Here is a 21,876-nt window from a genome sequence, read left to right on the forward strand (position 1 = left end):
TACATTTTTTAAATGGAATAAAACTCAATGTGAGTAGAGCTGTTATGTGTCCATGGTGCATGCAATATATACATGTAGTGCAGTTATGCTGAATATAGTGAGAATTGTGTCCATGTAGCCATTACAAGTGATTTGCTAAGGAGCTACAGGTTGGCTATTTAGCAGTCTTATTGCCTGGAGGTAGAAGCTGTTTCGTAGTCTGTTGGACTTGGACGAATGCTTTGGTACCGTTTAGTGCACGGTAGGAGGGAAAACAGTTTGTGACTGGGATGACTGGGGTCCTCGAGAATGGACCTGGCCTTCTTCAGACATCTAGCTGAGTAGATATCCTGGATGTTTGGTAGCTCACAGCCGGTAATGAGCTACGCTGACTTCACCACCCTCTGCAATACTTTGCGATCCCGGGCGGAGCAGTTCCCATACCAGGCAGTGATGCAACCAGTCAGGATGCACTCAATAGTGCACCTTTAGAAATTGGCCTGGATATGTGATGGCATGCCGAACTTCTTTAGCCTGCGGAGAAAGAACAGGTGCTGCCGTGCTGTCTTGACCACAGTGTTGGTGTGGTGGGTCCAGGTTAAATCCTCTGAGATGTTAACTCCCAGGAACTTAAAGCTGCTGACCCTCTCCACTGCAGTCCCACTGATGTAAATAGGTGTGTGGTCTCCTCCCTGATGTTTCCTATAGTCCACAATAATCTCTTAGTCTTACTGATGTTCAGAGAGAGGTTGTTCTCCTGGCACCATACTGCCAGGGTTTCAACCTCCTCCCTGTATGCAGACTCCTCACCATCTGTGATCAGGCCAATGACTGTTGTATCGTCCACAAACTTGATGATGGAGTTTGAGTTATGCCTGGTGGCACAGTCATGGGTAAATAAGGAGTAGAGGACAGGGCTAAGCACATAGCCTTGGGGGGCTCCAGTGTTTAGAGTCAGGGTAGAGGATATGTTGGTGCCCACCTTCAACACCTGCGGACATTCCGTCAAGAAGTCCAAGATCCAATTACAGAGGGAGGTGTTCAGTCCCAGGTCCTGGACCTTGATGACGAGCTTTGAGGGCACTATGGTATTGAATGCTGAGCTGTAATCAATAAACAGCATTCTCACATATGTTCATTTCTTATCCAGGTGTAAGAAGGCAGTATGTAGGGCCGTGGCAATAGAATCTTCTGTTGACCTGTTCTGGCGGTACGCAAATTGCAGTAGATCTAGGGTGTCAGGCAGTGAGGAGGTGATGTATGCTTTGACCAACCGCTCGAAGCACTTCATGATAACTGATGTGAGTGCAATAGGGCGGTAGTCATTTAGGCAGCTGACTCTGGATTTTTTAGGAACAGGGACAATGGTGGTTTTCTTAAAGCAGGAAGGAACTATAGACGGAGCTAGAGTGAGATTAAAAATGTCCGAGAAGACATCTGCCAGCTGGTCTGCACATGCCTTCAGAACGCGGCCAGGGATGGCATCAGGGCCAGAAGCCTTGCGTGGATTGGTCTTTTTAAAAACTTTACACACATCCGCTCTGGATATGATCAGTGGGTTTCCGTCTTGGATTTCTGGAATCTTCCTGACTGGATCTGCGTTGCTGACCTCAAACTGAGCATAGAATGAATTTAGCTCATCAGGAAGAGAGGCAGACTGTTGTGCGATATAGCTGGGTTGCATTTTGTAGTCTGTAATGGTGCATATACCACTCCACATGGTCTGTGCATTGCAGCCGTGGTAATATGACTCTAATTTAACTCTGTAGTTGTATTTAGCTATTTTGGTAGCTTTCCTAAGGTCGTATCTGGATTTGTTGTATTTACCCATATCGCCAGAATTGAAAGCAGCTGTCCTAGCTTTCAGTTTGGTGCGTATCTCACCATTTATCCACGGTTTCTGATTTGGATATGTGCGAACAGTAATCCTGGGAACCACGTCTTCAATACATTTACTAGTGTAGCCAGTAACATAGTCCGTATACAGATTGATATTATTTTCGGCAGCTTCGTAGAAGATCTGCCAGTCAGTGGTAGCAAAACAGTGATTTAGTATAAAATCTGATTCATCCGACCAACGTTGAATGGTTTTTAACGCTGGCCTCTCCTGTTTAAACTGTGCTTCCTGGTCGCTCCTTTTGCTGCCTCCCCCAACCACCAGTGATATACCAGCTTTCTTTTTGATGTGATTGGAGTCGAGTCTCAGGCAACTGCCTTTCCCAGGGTCCCAAAGCTCCCCTTTTTCTCCTCTCTTCTTCTTCCATTGGTAAGTATGTACACATGCATGGTTTAAAAAAAAACAACAGAAATATATATACAGAAAAAAAGCAAAACAGAGCAGGAAAAAAACAAACAAACAAGTAACCCAAGTAGGAAGTTGCGTCAGCATGCGTGGACTGCAAAGGAACAAGTAAAGGTTTACTCCATCCTGAAAACTGAAGAAAAGAAACACAACATTTCAGCTGTGGAGCCTTCTTCAGAGCTCACAGAATACAGGACTCAGTTGTTCAGGACATTTCTGCAAAGTAGTGGGCCAATTGATTTTTTGAATATTCATGAACACACACATCCCACTTGTTCAGACCTCATAGTAAAGGGAGACTCACAGCGGGCCCAATTACATTGTTAAAAATGGGTTAATCTAAGGGAAAAAAAACAAGGAAAAAAATTCAGTTAATTAACATGGTGGGGTGTGTTAAGCATGCTGTTAATATGGGGACAAATCATGGTTTTAATCCAACACCACACCTCCTGTGCATTATTTCCATTCATCAATTTCTCCACCTTGAATTAGTTTTCTTTTAGCCTGTTTCAATTCTTCTTGTTTCTTCCTTTGAATCACTTTCCTCTTTACTCTACCAGTTGCTTTAAATGCCTACTCTTTCTCTGTAAGCAATGTTTTGATCTTTGAGGACACCCAGGGCTTACCTTTTGCTGAGATAATAATTTGTTTGTATGCATCATATTATCAAAATAAAAAAAAAGAACTATGCAGGAGGTAACAAAATCAGCCTGGTCGTTAACATCCTCACAATCAAAAACAGACATGCACCCATATTGTCTAGTAGTTAGGATTCCTGATTGCAAGTGACCGGTTAGCTCAGTTGGTTAGAGCATAGTGCTAATAACGCCAAGATCGGCAGGCTTGATCCCTGTACAGGCCAGTCTCTTCCTTTGTTTCAGCAGGTAACTGGAGCTACGAAAAAGGCACAAGACTGCCTTTACTTTTCTCACCCCAGCATTCTGGTAAGCATTACAGCATGACAAATAAGCATGACAAGTAAACTGAACTGAACTGAACATTCCAATCTGTACAATCAAAAGGAGCCTTGCAAAGCTTACATTTCTACAATACGTATATCTCATCTAACACCGGCGCTAGCTGGGACATTGATGGGAAAGTGTCACGAACAGTTCTTTCCGGGCCCTATGCGGACGACGCGATCCAGAATAGTGAAGACACAAGGGGAAAAATATCATGCAGGAGACGGTCAGGAGACAGGGGGGCGTGTCCATGCAGTGCTAGTGTCCGGGGGGAGTGAATCCAGGGCGAACAATCCAAGGGTAAATCCAGAGGAGGAATCCAAGACGAAAGGTTAAGTCCAAGACCAGGGGATCCATCCGTAGTTAAAAACCAGAACCGGGTCGGGACCGGCGGGACAAGGAATCAGGAACATGAAACTAAAACCATAACGGAGCCAGACGCCGCAGGACCCCGGGCTCTCACGACACGGAAATCAATGAGAAGCCAGGAGTGAGGTCAGCGTCTGGCTTTTAAAGGGGAACGGGAATAGGGAACAGGTGCAGAGAATGGGAAGGAACGAGGAAGGGCTAGAGCTCCCTTAAGAGGAGGGGTTAGCGATCGTGACAGTACGCCCCTCCTTTCCAGGGCGGCTCCGAAGCCCTAAACAAAAAATAAAAATAAAAAGGATGGAGTCCAGGTACCAATACGCCGTCCGCGGGGCCCGGGTGTTGGCTTCTCATTCTGTCACGAACAGTTCTTTCCGGGCCCTATGCGGACGATGCGATCCAGAATAGTGAAGACACAAGGGGAAAAATATCATGCAGGAGACGGTCAGGAGACAGGGGGGCGTGTCCATGCAGTGCTAGTGTCCGGGGGGAGTGAATCCAGGGCGAACAATCCAAGGGTAAATCCAGAGGAGAAATCCAAGACGAAAGGTTAAGTCCAAGACCAGGGGATCCATCCGTAGTTAAAAACCAGAACCGGGTCGGGACCGGCGGGACAAGGAATCAGGAACATGAAACTAAAACCATAACGGAGCCAGACGCCGCAGGACCCCGGGCTCTCACGACACGGAAATCAATGAGAAGCCAGGAGTGAGGTCAGCGTCTGGCTTTTAAAGGGGAACGGGAATAGGGAACAGGTGCAGAGAATGGGAAGGAACGAGGAAGGGCTGGAGCTCCCTTAAGAGGAGGGGTTAGCGATCGTGACAGAAAGCTGCTGACAGGATTATTGATGATGGTTTTAACCGACTTCAGTAAACAGTAAACAGGAATAATGATGACATCTCCTGGAAAGGAATCTACATTAATTTTGTTCATTCATACAAATGACATACTGCATGACAGTATTACATCTGCAGTTGTTGTCACGAAGCGTTTTTCAGGACCCTATGCAGAGAGCAGAATCCAGAGAGGAGTGAGAAAACACAGGGAAAAGACTAGGATAGGGGCTGGAAGAAGAACAAAGGGAGTGTCCAAGGTGCGTTGGTTTTCGGGGGTGTGTGTTCCAAGGCAAACAAGTCCAAAGGGAGTCCGTGAGAATAACCTGAGTAAGCCAATGTCCAAACCCGGTGATCCATCCTGACAGACCAGACAAGAGTTAAAAGCCGCAGAGGGATCCAGCGAAGGATCGGGGGAATAAAAGGGGGTAACAGGGCCAGGCACTCCCAGCCCCGGACCCAGATGGTCAGGACGTCGTTGCGAAGCCTATACCGTCAAGTTGCTCCTGGACTCGCTGGTAGGCGGGCTTCCAGGCGTCCATCTTCCAAAGGTGAGCCCAGATTGGCAGGAACATCTGACTCTTATAGGAAAGGGGCTGGAACTGGAGGCAGGTGCGGGAAATCTGGAGTAAACGAGGAAGGGCTGGAGCGTCCTGAAGAGGAGGGGTTTACAATCATGACAATTGTGTAGAATGTTCTCCAATCTGTACGTTTTGTTGACCCATTCAAATTGCCACATTGACCTAACTTGGGAATTTGCAAGCACATTACTTTCTGTTATCATTTAGCTAACCATTAATTTTGCATTTATCATCTAGATAAAAAATGTTTTGATTGTTATGATGGTGGCTTTTGGAATGAAGACCCGAGATCTTGTTGAATTCTCCATTTTGTTTCATTCTTCCTCTTCCACAAAATTAGGAAACACTTGTTCTTGATAAATTCAATCTTGTCACAAAATTTCCTATAACATGCTTTGAAAAAAAATGTTACATGTTCCATGCATTAATAAATCCTTATTTTTTCTTTATTTTGAAACATTACAGATTTTGACCTTGACCTCAAAATTATATGTAGGCCTTGAATTAAACCAATTTTCTCCTGTTTGTTTATATCTGCCAAAGTTTTAATGTTTATCTTTTGAAATTTATCAAGAAATGGTGTAGACAATTTTAAGCTCTCTACGCTTTCAATATTTTTCTATGAACATAAGAGTTTTTCAACACTTGTGACAGTGGTGACATTATTAGAATTTGGTTGTAAAGTCTGTCTTTTAAGATTCAAAATGGACAGTGTGACAAGGGTGTCATTTTAGCCAATGCCCAAGCTAATGTAGGCATCATTAATACAGTACATGCTGACAGGTCTTCTAATCCAGTAGAATTTACTAGGACCTTGGAGGTCTACACTGCTTTATATCTTTGATCCTTTCCACTGTACTGTTTTTTAAACTGTTCAACACCTTGCCTCATAACATGACTTTAAAAAACCCTGATTTTGTTCCTATTGAACATTTGTGGCAAGGCTCTGAGCAACACGATGTAGCAATTACTATTAATTTGAAAAGTTAATGTATTATGCCTGAAAACTCTCTTTTCTTGCTCTTTAATAAATGTTAAAACTTGCACTATACAACACTTTGGAGTCTTATCGTCACTTAAAAGCTATGGGAACAACCATATATTGTGGGACAGAATGGTATACAATGAATGTACATAAAAAGTATTTTTTGGGGGCCAAATCTGTTTACTATTCCCCCAGTTGCAGCCCAGAATACTAGACTGGTGCATGTCAAACCCTGCAACAAGCAAATGTCTGATTTGGTGAAACATACCATTTTTAAAGGTGTAGCTTGTATAATTTGTACAAAAAGTTCAAGTAGGTAGCTGTATCAGCAAGTGTGGGCTGCAAAGGAACAGGCAAGGGTTTATTCCCTGCTAAAAAGAAAAGAGACACAACATTTCGGCTTTGGAGCCTTCTTTAGGTGTATGGAAGAGAGTGAAACCACAGCTATTAAAGCATTTAAAGAGCGAAAGACAGTAGTAGAGTGTAATTTGTACAAATCTTTTGTTGTTTTTGCTAATTTTATCTTAACTTACTAGTGTATGTTTCAAAATTCAAAGTGGAGTTAGTTCATCAGTACAAAGTAATTTACTGGCTTTAATGTTCTGATTTTATTTTTGAGGGGATGGACTTGAACCAATACTACTTAAATTGAAAAAAGCTAAAAATATTATTTATGCCTTTCCTTATTTATGGGTCTTTATGATAGCTTTCAGTTCCTTTTGGAGAGACACACATTTTTATGTGGTCATGAGTGAGATTTTTCCCTGTCCAGCACTACACTGCACTGTTCTGGACTAGGAATAGGAAGTGGTATATGAACCCTAGCAACACTGGCAAAGACACTTATCAGACAAAACCATAGTGATTTTCTGTTAGCTGAGGGTCTGTAGAAAAGATTTGTGCTACTTTTGGAGAGGCACAAATTTTTGTTTGATCAGGAATGAGACTTTTCCGTGTCCAGCAGTGCACAGCACTGTGTCAATGTGCAAAGAGGAATTGATATAAAAAAAACAAAAAGATTACAAGAAAGCAAAAGTAAATGAAGAATAGCAATTTCCTATTAGCTGTGGGTCTCTTTATCACATTAAACCGAGATTTAAGGATTTACAAATTGTTGTGCTATAAATGTGACTTTACCTTGTCTAGGATTTTTTTTCTGAGGCAGGTTTCAGGGGACTTTTATTTTAAAAGGTGCAGCCAATTTAGCACTGCTTAATGTCGCTAGCTTCACACTACTAGGGCAGTGCCACCTATGGGGCAGCCTAAGCAATTGGGCTTTCCCACTACATCAAAGTATGGGCTTACTTTTAACTTATGCTGCAATGCATGGTGAGTTGAGTACTGTTTGATTTAGAACATAGAATGTACTATAATACTTGTGATCCACATATACTTATACCTCTTAAAAGAACATGTCTCTCACTCAAGGCCAGGGTTAGGTGTGGGGTTTGGCGTTTGGATAAAACATGTAATTAAAACTTACTTAGTTACCTTAGAAAATTAACAAAAGGTACATGAGTGACCATGTAAAGGTCTGTGGAAACTGTTTATTGTGGTTTTTAAATGTGCTAATTACAAAATGTTTTATGTGAACAAGAACTAAAAGTCACCAGCAAAATCAGCTATGACCACAAAACCTGAAGTCAAACTACATTACCAATGTTACAAAGGAAAAATCAAAATATAGAAGCTTGAGGCAGTGGGAAAAGGGCTATAGCAGAGCTGTTGTTGCACTGAGACAGAGTGACAATGAATAATTCAACAAAACAGTGATCTCCAGAAACTGCATGGGCAGTGACCCACATGTAATGTTTATCCTACTGACAGGGGACATTTTACTAAAAGTATAAGAGCTGTGTAAGTAAAGTGGAATGTTGTGTCAAAGAGCTCTACAAAGGGATTGAAGATATCTTTGTGGAGAATGAACGTAGGCTTATAGCTTATGAGGAGCACAAGTATATATTGTTGGTGGGCTTCCATTTGTAAATAGAGATCTGTAGGCCTTGGTGAAGGTAAGGCAATCCAGAGTGTTCTGCACCAGTTCCAGCATCAATGCCACTTAAGACACTCTTCTAGTTGTGTGTTTAGAAGACCGGCAATGCAGTTGGTTTTGCAGGAGGGCTGCCTCAAACAGCCGATGTTTGGGCACAGATGTCATTTGTTCAGGATTGGTTCAAGCGTTTTACCCCCCGTTGGCTTCTAGTTGATGCACCGTGATTGTGTTTGATCACTTCGTCTGCAAGGCATGTTTTAAAATCCAAATAAATGAATTGACACCAGTTGTCTGTAGCAGGCTCCAGTGGGCAAACAGTGAGTCCAACCTTCTGATGAAAGATTGAGTATGTTAGACATGCTCTAACAGTAGAGCTTCAGGCCACATTTAATGAAAGTTATGCACAACAATGGGCACCATGCAGCATCTCCCTAGAGTTGCTTCCAAGATTCTGTTGGCCAATGTGTATGTGTATAGAGGGGCTGGAATATAGGGCAATTATTCACCAAAGAGAAGGCACATTGACTCATATTAAGGCCTGTATTCTAAGAGATTCTGGTATTAGGGTATGGTGAGCTCCTGCAATGCAGTCATCCTCCCAACAGGATAAACCCTTCTCTCACGCTATGGCATGGTAACCTTTCTCCATTGCCCATAGATGGTCAACCTTCTGTGAAGTACATACAGAGCATCATAAGCAAATCATCTTCCTGGGAAGCTCTACATAGCTGTTCCTTGCAGATAAAAGGAGACAGAGTCATTTGGAGAATATTAGAGGCAACAAATCATGCTTAGACACCAAAACCTGATGAACAAATGCAGGAACAGCTACTCAAGTGAGAAGATCTGCAACAGTGTTCTGGTGGCTTCAAGTGAAATCTAAAGCAAAGTTGTATTAATGCAAATGACAAACTGAAAATTGAAAGCACAAATGCTGCTTTCAACTTTCAACTTTTCAATCTAAAACATAGAGACATTGCTACTAAACTCTATAATTCTGATTAGACAGATTGGGACTCATTGCACTTGACATATGAAGTACTGACAACAAAATGGAAACACCTGGGTAAATAAGGGAAAGCAATATGAAAAATAATACTGGTATGATTCATGCATAAATTAATCAAATAACATCCCAGCATGCTTAGGGTTATATATAGAAAAGCTTGACAGAACTGGTTATTTATTATTATGGCTAGCAGGTTTGTAAGAAGAGTCCCTTTTTGCTGAAATTGAGCAGTAGGAGGTAGTAACTAAAACAGTTGTAAGGAGACAATGTGTGAAGTGTGAAGTTTCCCTTGAATGGAAGTTAGAAGGGTATGGCACTTTTCTAGATATATTTTTCAAAAGGAATAGCCTTTAAAATGCAATTATAATGCAGTAAGATCTAAAGGGTAATAAAAACACTTTGCATCTCAAATATTTCTTGGGGAGGGGGATGTTTTCTTTTTGTTGTGATCAACTGGTGTTGTATAGAAGATATGGAAGAAATCCATGTGGTTATGATTTACTATTAAAGTGTTATGTAGAAAATGTCTGGAGTTGGGTCACGAGATTGAGAGCTCCCTAAATAACAGAACATGTAAATTGTGTGGAGAGACTATTAAGAATTTATCCAAAATAATTTAAAAAATAAAGTTATGGAGAGGGAAAGAAGTGATGGGTAAAAGGGGAGAAGAGCAAGTGGATAGATATGGATAAAGAAATGGAAGAAAATGAGGCAATAAGACTCAATTACGATTGAGTTTGATATAGAGGAGGTGTGGTAGATTAATCTGTGAAAGAGGATGTGAGGATGAGTAGATGAGAGTTTAGAAGAAGACAAAGGAAAACCAGAACCAGGCCGAAAAATTACTAGTGATCAGCTAGTTGAGAGATTATAGCCAGGTGTCTTTGGTAGAGTTGTATTCTTCAGAAGAGGAAGGTATAATGGGTGATGATAAAGAGCCTCCTGGGAAAGTGCATGAGGGAGAAGACGGAGATTCTGTGGTGGAGGAGGGATGGTCACCCTGTGTTATTTGGTGCCCAGAGTTTGATCATCCCCTGAGACTGTAGAGGAGGCAGAAAGAGTGTTTTAGAAGATAAAGGATGAGAGAAATGAATGATGGTAAAGTTTTTCTTTCTTTGAAGTATAAAATGACTACTCTTTTATGGGTACTCATGGCTCTCACTGTTTCTACACTAAAGGTGAAAGGAGGTCTGTCATCACAAAGAGCAGGAAGAGTATTGTCATGTTTGGGAGACATAGATGTGTGTGTACTGCTATTACAAGAATACTACCTTCTTTACAAAATGGATTATAAGTACAGGGAAAGGTTGTGGTCAAAGGAACCTTCCTTTTTGAGTAGTTTCAATTAAAACAGAGCAGATGGGGTTGCTATATTAATTCTAAAGGTACGATGATAAAAAATAGTAAAGTGATAAAATGTGGATGAACACAGAATAATAACTTAAACGGACCCACCGGTGACCAGGTAATAGTTTAAGAGAAAAATACAAGGCAAGAATTCAATGCTGAAGGACTTCTTTGAGTCACAAACCTCATGGTGAGAAGTGGGTAAAAACTCAGGGAAGTTTTTTCAACAGATTGGGGGGGGGTAAATGGAAGAAAGTAAAGGAGCAACAAAGAATAAGAGGGTTAAAAAGGTTGCAACAATATTACACACAACAATACTTGGAATGGATTTTTTCTAAATAAGAGACTTAAAAAAGACACTAAAGAAAGCAGGAAGGTGGCACATTGGTGCAGTAAGAATAATAATTGCTTACACTTATATAGCGCTTTTCTGGACACTCCACTCAAAGCACTTTACAGGTAATGGGGACTCCCCTCCACCAATATGCAGCATCCACCTGGATGATGCGACGGCAGCCATAGTGCGTCAGAACGCTCACCACACATCAGCTATCAGTGGGGAGGAGAGCAGAGTAATGAAGCCAATTCATAGATGGGGATTATTAGGAGGCCATGATTGGTAAGGGCCAATGGGAAATTTGGCCAGGACGCCAGGGTTACATCCCTACTCTTTCGAGAAGCGCCCTGGGATTTTTAACGACCACAGAGAGTCAGGACCTCGGTTTTACGTCTCATCCGAAGGACAGTCCTCCCCACTGATAGCTGATGTTTGTTGAGCGCTCTGGCGCACTATGGCTGCCGTCGCATCATCCAGGTGGATGCTGCACATAGGTGGTGGTGGAGGGGAGTCCCCATTACCTGTAAAGCGCTTTGAGTGGAGTGTCCAGAAAAGCGCTATATAAGTGTAAGCAGTTATTATTATTATTAAATTACAAAGGTCTTAAATGTCAATATTTGCACTTCAGGTTGAACCCTGAGTAGAAACAATTGATAGAAGACAAGATGCTTGCTGAGCTAAAGGTGGTTATAGAGGCAAAGATCAAAGGTTGCTTTCAGGGGAACTACTCTAGTTAATCATAATATGAGTAAACATTCAAAACCAATAAAGAGAGATAAGAGAAGCTGACACAAGGAAAGAGAGAAGAAACAGACAGAGAAGGGGAAGACAGGAGAAGAAGCATCCCAAGTGAGAGGATCTTGTTTGAATCAACTGTTACAGATTTAGGAGATTCGGAAGTGTCTCTAAAGAGTTTAGATAAAGTGTTTACATTTCCATGTGTAAACATTTCCAGCTTCAAAGCAGAGGGGATGTTGGCTAAGATGTAAGGGATCCCAATCACTAGATCAAAAACTATTAGAAAGTATCTTGGTTTACCTAGATAGTTACATTGTGGGTAAATGACTGTCAATGAGCAGTCCAGAAACACACCATGTAAGAAACACGTTGTATTTATACATTAAGAAGAAGAGAAATAAGGTCAGAACACAAAAGAGAGAAGTCAGGAGGAGTCTGACCTTGAAGCCTGTGCCAGGCAAGAGCCCCAACTTTTTGATCATCCAGATAAAACCCGATTGAAGCTAAGTACTCTGTGTTTTTAGGGAACCTGCATTAAATTTTGAAGCCAGCCTGTCACTTCTTTGGCCTCTTTAGGAGTATTTAAGACTCAAATACTTGGAAGACCTCTGGGTTTTTATGGGTGATTAGAATGTTATGCCTCTGGAACGCCTTGTCTGTACACACTATATATCCAGAGTAACTTGTGTGTTGTATTGTGTTTGTATTGTCCTTGTTAGTATAGATTAATAGACAATAGATTCTAGCATTTGAACCTTGTTTAAGAGAACTTGTCAGTCTATTATTTTATTAAACGGCAAGTTCTTTTATAAGGAATCACCAGGCTAAAGACATTCTTTCCTGTTAAGTGAGTGAGTTACCCACTCACTTTGGAGCAGGTTTATTTCTCTTGTGGGGCTTTTTACACATTAGATATGATTTCTGAGTACAGGGTTAGCAGTCTTGGTTGGTGAGGATGTAGGCCTCTGAGATGCCTTGTTTGTTACCTGTAGTGTGTCAGTAGATTGAGTGCCAGAGTTTTACGGACTCAGAGAGAGAATGTGAGTGGTCTGTGTCATTACCAAACCAGAGTCGTTTTTTAACAGCCTGGCTGCACCAGAAGACAGGGTGAGCTGCAAAGCACTCTGTAGTAGTAATTCTGCTCTATCACCCTAGAGACTGTCTGCTATAGCAGTTTTTCCTTGCCCCAGAGCACAGATGTCATTCCTCCCCAAAAAATTACATTACGGTTTCTATTGAATCCCATTTGGTTTTTGGGAATAGCAACAACAGAGTGCCACAAAGCACAAAACTTGCGTTCCCTAGCATGTTCTATTTAGTTCTGTTCTGTTCATGTTCTGCCATTATCTGAAGCAGACTGTCTGACAGACTAGAGCAGCATGGAGCGTCACTCAGCCTCTGCAGACAAGACTGGAAGGTAATGGAGACTCTTGAACCTTCAGCCTGGAACCTTCCTCCTCCCTAGCAGCAGAGGCACAGACAAGTCACTGAGCCCGTCATTTCTCCAAACAACATCAGCCTCACTGACATTTCTTCAAATTGCAGCAGCAAGCTGTGTATTCCTCAGTGTCAATCGGAGCTCATCTGTGAGTTCTCACTGCAATGTCGACAGGAGACATTGGGCACTGATTCGAGCTATACCAAAGTTATTCCTGGTAACCAAGTGTCACTAACCGCATACCTACGAGCACCTCTCACCGCCAACACCCACGCACTAATGAATCAATTGTCATTCCTCACGCTCTTCCCTATTTATACCCTCTCACTCCACGCTCACTATTGAGAATTACTCTTTGGCTTTCTCTGGTGCGCGCTTCAACTCTCGACCTGATTTCTGGCTACCAGACCTAGTTTCCACTTGCTTCGACTTCGCCTCGCCTCTCGTCTTGGATTTGAATTCACTCGACCGGATTCTTTTGGCTACCCGACCTAGTTCTTTTGTTTCATCTACGACTTTTGCCTTTTGTTTTTGAGATTTGGATGCCAATTGGTTGTAATCACCTTCCGTCTCAGTGCCGCATAAGGTCCAACCTGGTGCTCCTAACGCCACCTCTGACACCCAGTGTTGTTGAAGAAAACTCGGCATGCTCCCATGAAGGACAGACCAAAACTGTCTGTGGTAGAGAGAAGAGAGGAGTTGGAACTTGAAGTTTGCGCCAGGCGAGCACCCCTACCACGATCATCCAAACCAAACTTGACTGGAGCTAAGTATCTGAACCTTACTAGAGAGAGCATGCTACTCTGTGTTTTTAGGGAACTTGGATTTCCTGGTTAAAAGATACCTCAGAAACATCTTTCCTGCTTAGGGTGCATTTTTATGGATAGGGATATAGGCTCCCATTGCCCATTTTGTGGCATTCGGGGTGCAGAGAGAGAGAGATTTAACTGCAGGTTGCATTGTATTTAGTTAGAAGGCATCTTATCTCTTATTTGGCCTCTGTAGGCACAAAGAGTTTAATGCTTAGTAGCAGTCTGGGGTTTTCTGGGTCACGAAAATGTAAGGCCTCTGAAATGGCTTGTCTGTAAATTTGTAAATAGAGCAACTTGTGTGTTGTATGTTTATTCTGTGTATAGTGTATAGCCAATATTAAAATAAATTATCATAATCCCCAACTTGTAAGGATACAGTTGGTATAGTTAATTCCTATACCTATAGTTAAATAGGCACATTAATTCCTATTTTTCTCTGGCAGAGCTTTGGTGAAAAGAGTAATAATCCAGGCACACTTGGTTAACTATGGTTAACAATACATCCAATAATTCTAACAATAATTCTAATTTGAAACACCCTGATCTAAAGTGTTACCAATGAATTTGTGCTTTTAAGAGTCATAGGAAAAATGATCTGCTCTCCATTTACATTTCTTTTCACATACAGTGCCTTGCGAAAGTATTCGGCCCCCTTGAACTTTTCAACCTTTTGCCACATTTCAGGCTTCAAACATAAAGATATAAATTTTTTATTTTATGTGAAGAATCACCAACAAGTGGGACACAATTGTGAAGTGGAAGGAAATCTATTGGATTTTTGAAACTTTTTTAACTAATAAAAAAATGAAAAGTGGGGCGTGCAAAATTATTCGGCCCCCTTGCGTTAATACTTTGTAGAGCCACCTTTTGCTGCGATTACAGCTGCAAGTCGCTTGGGGTATTTCTCTATCAGTTTTGCACATCGAGAGACTGAAATTCTTGCCCATTCTTCCTTGCAAAACAGCTCAAGCTCAGTGAGGTTGGATGGAGAGCGTTTGTGAACAGCAGTTTTCAGCTCTTTCCACAGATTCTCGATTGGATTCAGGTCTGGACTTTGACTTGGCCATTCAAACACCTGGATACGTTTATTTGTGAACCATTCCTTTGTAGATTTTGCTGTATGTTTGGGATCATTGTCTTGTTGGAAGATAAATCTCCGTCCCAGTTTCAGGTCTTTTGCAGACTCCAACAGGTTTTCATCCAGAATGGTCCTGTATTTGGCTGCATCCATCTTCCCCTCAATTTTAACCATCTTCCCTGTCCCTGCTGAAGAAAAGCAGACCCAAACCATGATGCTGCCACCACCATGTTTGACAGTGGGGATGGTGTGTTGAGGGTGATGAGCTGTGTTGCTTTTACGCCAAACATATCGTTTTGCATTGTGGCCAAAAAGTTCGATTTTGGTTTCATCTGACCAGAGCACCTTCTTCCACATGTTTGGGGTGTCTCCCAGGTGGCTTGTGGCAAACTTTAGACGAGACTTTTTATGGATATCTTTGAGAAATGGCTTTCTTCTTGCCACTCTTCCATAAAGGCCAGATTTGTGCAGTGTAAGACTGATTGTTGTCCTATGGACAGACTCTCCCACCTCAGCTGTAGTTCTCTGCAGTTCATCCAGAGTGATCATGGGCCTCTTGGCTGCATCTCTGATCAGTCTTCTCCTTGTCTGAGCTGAAAGTTTAGAGGGACGGCCAGGTCTTGGTAGATTTGCAGTGGTCTGATACTCCTTCCATTTCAAGATGATTGCTTGCACAGTGCTCCTTGGGATGTTTGAAGCTTGGGAAATCTTTTTGTATCCAAATCCGGCTTTAAACTTCTCCACAACAGTATTACGGACCTGCCTGGTGTGTTCCTTGGTCTTCATGATGCTCTCTGCGCTTTCAACAGAACCTTGAGACTATCACAGAGCAGGTGCATTTATACAGAGACTTGATTACACACAGGTGGATTCTATTTATCACCATCAGTCATTTAGGACAACATTGGATCATTCAGAGATCCTCGCTGAACTTCTGGAGTGAGTTTGCTGCACTGAAAGTAAAGGGGCCGAATAATTTTGCACGCCCCACTTTTCATTTTTTTATTAGTTAAAAAAGTTTCAAAAATCCAATAGATTTCGTTCCACTTCACAATTGTGTCCCACTTGTTGGTGATTCTTCACATAAAATAAAAAATTTATATCTTTATGTTTGAAGCCTGAAATGTGGCAAAAGGTTGAAAAGTTCAAGGGGGCCGAATACTTTCGCAAGGCACTGTATGCAGAACTGTGTGGGCAATCCCTTTGTAATTTGATTGGAAATTAGCTCTGGTGTGAACAGTTGTCTTCCAAAACACACAACTCTATCTGCATTCAATTGTATTGATTCTGTTGTATTTCTGAGTGAAAACAGCTGTTCCTGTAGATCTCCTGTGGTGGGTAGTGTATTTCATAAGGATAAATGCTAGGATACAATTTTGGAACGGCACAGAGCAGAAAATTGATATAAAAATGTAAACTTCAGTCTTGAAACAGTCAATATTATCATTAAGAAGAATATGGAATATTGCACCACAAAGACCTTGTCTAGATTAGGTCGTCTCTCCAAAATGGATGATCAAGCAAGGAGGAGACTAATCAGAGAGGCACCAAAAATTCAACAGCAACATGAAGGACTTGCAGGCCTTTAAGTCAAAGACTGGTCACTGTGTACATGTCACATCTCAGGCTCTCCTCCAGTCTAGGCTGTATGGGAGGGTTGCAAGAAAACCACTACTCAGTACAGCCCACATTAAGTCTTGTTTGAGGTATGCAAAACAACACTGTGAAGATTCTGAAGCCGTGTGAATAAAAAAAAAAGTTTTGTGTATGATGAAACCAGGATAGAACTTTTTGGCTTAAAACCAAAGAATACAGCACATCACCCAGAGAACACCATCCATACCGGAAGACATGGTGGAGGCAACCTTTCTGTTACAGGTGTGCAGCACGGACTAGGACCAGTGGCGGATTAAGGTGATCAGAGGCCCCTAGGCTGCGTCCCCTAAAAGGCAGCCCTCGCTCTGCTAAAAACTTCACCACTGCAACCACCCTTTTCAAAACGTTTCTCCAATACTCATATTCATTGTCAAACTGTCTTTTTAGTTCTGAATCTATTAGACCATTATCAGCACAGCGCATAACGTATAGAACCATAGCCTTTATATGGCACTCCGACACTTCGCATTCAGCCAAGCGTGCGGCTGCATTTTTCTAGTCACTTTATGGTCAGTCTGGACTGAATATCTCTGTCCCCAAATTTACACCCAAAACAAAACACTGCACCTTTCGATGGGGAATGCACCAGCCATTCTCTTGACACACACTCACTTTTTCTGAGTTTTCTTTTGAAGAGGGTTTTAGAGAAATACAAAAAAATAGAGGTTTGTCTTTCCGATGCTGCAACATCCACGTCTTGGTTTTGACACGATTTCGGACCCAATTTTGCCCAGTATGGCTGCATCTGTTAATTTATTTTACCCCAGCATGCTAGGTCCGAGCTATAGGAAGCAGAAGCTGGTGTTGCAGCCTCTGTTAGCTCCACGGCATCAGGTACAACAGCAATGGTGGTGGCATTTCAGATGGCGCTGCTTCTGACTCATGTTCCATTGATTCCGTTGCGGGAGCTGTCGTCCTCATGATCGGCGTTGATGTAGACTGCGTCCAGGCTAGAGCTAAGTGCAGCTAACTTTTCAACTGCAGTTGTTGTAGCACTGGCTGCAACATTAGCCGTAAACTCAGGATCAGGGTCCGGCTCTGAAACTTGAAATAACCAGTCAATCTGGGGATCTTTTTAAGAAGATCCTGCTCACACTGCTGTTTTAACCACCGTTCTTTTAGTTTTTTGCGCCCCACTATCATATTTTCTATCGCATATTTTGAGGCGGGCTACCGCAAACTTGCACCAGAAATCAGATGATGAATCTGCCAAAATAAATTTGAACTGCGAACCCATTGCAACTTACCAATCATTGGTTCACAAATTATTCAATGTTTTTATTGGGCCCACAGGTCTGTTTTTAAAAAAATGTAGGTGTGCTACATTGATACAGACCTATCCAAACAGAATTCTAGTTGTAATTCAAGCAGAAGGTGCTTCCACTAAGTACTAACTCAGGAGTGTGTAAACTTAACATTTTTCTAGGTTTCCATTTGCAATTACATTTCAGAATGTTTGGACATTTGTTTTATATTTCACAATTTTTCATTAGTTTGCATTGCAATGTGTAAATAAAGTGTAAATAAAGGTTAAATAAATTCTGATTCTTGATTTCAGGCTGTTAGGCCACAAAATGTGTTACTTAGGAAAGAGTGTGTAGACTTTCTATAGGCACTGTATATCATCATCTATAAATGTCTTGAGTAATTAAATTTTCCAATATCCTCTAACAGTGGTAACAGATTAGTTAATTTACGTCAGAGCATAAGGTTATAATTGGTAAAACCCATATCTACAAAATTAACTACCTGGTTTATTATCTTTTTTACAATGTGTGAAATATTCATGAAAGATGCTCACAATATTTCTTATTTGGCACCTTATGACAGCAAAAAGTTTTTAATGTAATGTGTCTGGTGCGATCATATGGTAAAACTGAATACATTGACATTGTAGAATTTTTATTTATTTTTGGAAATAAAAGTTTCCAACAAATCTCTAATTGTATGCAACCTGTCATCAGCTGAAATCATTCAATGTAATGAATAAAATAACTTGGGTGTGAACTTTTTAAAGTATTCTTGTCACAAAATACAGCACAGTTCTCGTCTTCTTTTTTTCATTGCTACTACCTTCACAAACACACCAGCACTATAAAGCTGGCACACATTCAGGAGATATACACTTGCAGACCAGATCTTCTGAAGTCCAATTTTATAAATAACACAAAAATATTCCTCATTTTAGCTTACATTGCTTTTGATTTTAGTTTGCAATAAAATGGAAAATAAAGTCTGGGAACAAAACCCCAATAATTGGGGGTAATCCACTTGACAAATTCTCTCACCTTAGCTTTCCAAGCTGAAGTGCATAACATCAAAAGGGGGACATAAAAAGATGCAAAGTACCTTCCTGCTCAATAAAACCTTAAAAAATATATTACTGATATAAACCTTTCAGAAAAAAACACACATTATTGGCTTCTATTTCTCATATTAATCTTTAAGCTACTAAGAACATAAAGATGACAAATAAAAGGAAACTATTCAGTCCAACTAGCACATTTGATATTAGTTAACTTTTTCTTTTTATCCATTTTTCTTAAAGAAGGCCAGGGGATAGGATTCATATAGTTTGGTAGTTTGTTCCATATTCTGGAAATAAGTGCCTCCTGTTTTGAGTTATTTACACATCTTTGAAAAATCTAACAAAATATTATTATTAAGTGGAAATCTTAATAAAAGAAAAATCTTGTTAGTACATTTACACTGCATTGGGAACCCTTATGATTTTAAAACAGCGCAAATGATTTTCAAACATAGCAAATCCCCATATACAAAAAGCAAAAATTAACACAGCAGCAAAGATGCCCTGCTTTTAAACGAGACCAACAATGTAGAGTAACATGCCTCTGAGTAAGTCAAGTAGTGAGCTGCGTCAGCATGCGGAGGCTGCAAAGTGACAAGTATAGGTTTATTTCCTGCTGAAAAGAGAAGAAAAGAGACACAATGTTACGGCTGTGGAACCTTCCACCATTTTCTCACACCCAAAGAAGGCTCCACAGCCAAAACATTGTTTCTTTTCTTCTCTTTTCAGCATGGAATAAACCTATACTTGTTTCTTTGCAGCCTCTGAGTAAGTTTGTTCTCACTGTTGGATTGATTAACCTAAATTAAGATGAGGAAAATCACATCACATTTGTTAACAGAAGATGCAATATGTAAAAAAGTGGCTTGGATTACAAAACGTTTAAAAATTCTATATAGCTGAGTGTAATATTTATCATTGTGGTGGTTAAAAGACTCATTTTCAAAATTCAAATAAACTCTTATTGGGTCTGACAGTGCTATGATAGATCAAATTCACACACCTTTATCACAAATGCAATTTTGTTCAGTGTCAAATTGAAAAGCACTGATATCTATTTGCATTATGCATGATACACCTCAGTGAAATTATGAATTGGTTCAGTGCATATCTTTTCTTGTGTAATTTCCAAAGACAGTGGTACAGGTTGGTTAAGTGATTGTATTTAAAAACACTTGAACTGGGGACTTGCATAAGCTGTTATTTAATATCCTTAATATTCAGACAGATCAGATGATTACTGGTTTCTGTCAAGATTTTTATAAAAACAGAGCTAACTCTACCGATGTTCTGGAAAAGAATGTGTGTAAACAAGAATATATACATAATACACACAGGTGTATTTATATATTTACAATAGCAAATATGATTATTTGTTTAGTTATAAAAGTCTCTTATTTACATAATTGATCAGTCTCCCATGTTATGGCACAAACAAGTTTTGATTTCATTGCAAACTAATATATACAGAATATAAAGTGGGGCTATTGTCATACAGCTGTTTTAGGCTTCCTTATAAGCAGCTGAACTGGTCCTTCTGTGACCGACTTGATAATGTTCCAGGCATCATAGTGCATGAGGCCTTGCAGGGATCGTCCATTGATGGCCAAGACCTCATCTCCAACCTCTATAGCTCCAGATAACTCAGCAGCGCCGCCTGTGGGCAACACAGGTATTGTTTTAGCACATTAAAAGGTCAGGGGTCAAGATGCATGCTTGAAAGTATTATCTGAAGAATATGCAAGGTTGAAGGCACATAATTATTTGCCCATTCAAAGATGGGCATCAATAAAGAACGGAGTCATCAGGCAAATTTGAACTTCAAACCATTTTATATTTAGTTTTTTCCCCAAAATTTTTTTTTCCTCTGACAATATCAACACTAGAGATGAAAGAATTCAATTAACGTGAATTGTTAATACAACATTTTGTCCTGAAGGAATGGACTTTTTTTTTTTTAAGTGTGGACATTACAGATTAAAAGATTTCTGCAATCCTTCATTATGCTTTGAGAATGTCTCCATCTATAGGTCACATGTAAAATGCAGCCTTTAAATTTCAGGAAGTGAAAGTTACCTTGCCTGTTTGAACTACAAAATGAGCTATTTGTTTCAACATCAACAGGCAGTGCTTTTGCCCAATGATGAGCCCAGTAACCTCATTTGATGTTAAGATGGGCACATTTTATTCATGGTATATGGAAAGTTGTATTTTTTTACTTTCATTGTCTGCTGTTTTCTTGCAGGATTAAAGGCTAATATTTTAGTAAATTCATCAGACACTACAGACTAATATTTGCACAGTTGTCAGTTGTCACTATTCAAACAGTAATGACCTGTACCCTTTGCATCAGAAGCAATGGCAGCACTGGTGACCTTTAGCTCGTGAGCAGTGTGGCACAGTACCTTTGAATATTCGCTTGATGTTAAGAGGTCTGTCCCCATGCACGGAAGCTTTTCCTCCATCCAAGCTGAAACCAAGGCCTGCCGATGTTTTCTGGAGCTCTACAGTCACAGCACCATCCACAGACATATCCAGGCCTGCATCTGTAAATGTGCATTAATTAGTAGTGTTGTGCATTTTTGGATGGTGATCTCAGCTCGTTCAAAGAGAAGGTACCATCATGGATATTCATCTTGTGGCACCTTCAGTCCTTGCCACTCCAATAAAGAATTCAACCAGCAAAGCTACCAACAGTTATAGTGCAGTTTTGCATTTGTCCTGATAATTATTACTTAGCTACAAAACCTAATTATTAAGCCCAATTCTGTAATGGGGTGGTTTGGAAGGGTTATCAGTAGACCTGCTATGGTTAGATCCATTTATTTATAAACAATATCAAATACAATATGGAAAAGAAATACAAAAGAAAAGAAAGTTACCATCTTTGTATTTCAATTCAGACTCTGAATGATAGATTTATTTGAGTATGTCTTTATTGCAGTTTGTTTTAGTGGACATGAATGTGTCCTCCCTCAGATCTAATAATTAATAATAATAATTGCTTACACTTATATAGTGCTTTTCTGGACACTCCATTTAAAGTGCTTTACAGGTAATGGGGACTTCCCTCCACCACCACCAATGTGCAGCCCCACCTGGATGATATGACGGCAGCCATAGTGCACCAGAATGCTCACCACACATCAGCT

The 21,876-nt window shown here is 40.6% G+C and overlaps 1 protein-coding gene and 1 long non-coding RNA gene across 6 annotated transcripts in view; one reads left to right on the forward strand and one right to left on the reverse strand.

Annotated features, from left to right (window-relative positions):
- Positions 1 to 21,876, forward strand: part of LOC148673190 (uncharacterized) — a 330,310-nt gene that overhangs the window by 3,962 nt on the left and 304,472 nt on the right. The gene's annotated exons all lie outside the window — the stretch shown is intronic.
- The window catches only part of pdzd2 (PDZ domain containing 2), a 176,449-nt gene continuing 172,878 nt past the window's right edge, over positions 18,306 to 21,876 (reverse strand). For all 5 annotated transcript variants that reach the window (XM_088629527.1, XM_088629525.1, XM_088629526.1 and 2 more), the window contains 2 exons: positions 21,130 to 21,270; positions 18,306 to 20,381 (listed from right to left, as the gene is read on the reverse strand). In XM_088629527.1, the coding sequence (XP_088485653.1) occupies positions 20,215 to 20,381; positions 21,130 to 21,270 (308 nt within the window). In that variant the 3' untranslated portion in view covers positions 18,306 to 20,214. The remainder of the gene's footprint in view (positions 20,382 to 21,129; positions 21,271 to 21,876) is intronic.

The sequence above is a fragment of the Lepisosteus platostomus genome, chromosome 4 (assembly GCF_059453375.1).
Source record: "Lepisosteus platostomus isolate fLepPlt1 chromosome 4, fLepPlt1.hap1, whole genome shotgun sequence".
Classification (NCBI taxonomy): Eukaryota; Metazoa; Chordata; class Actinopteri; order Semionotiformes; family Lepisosteidae; genus Lepisosteus; species Lepisosteus platostomus.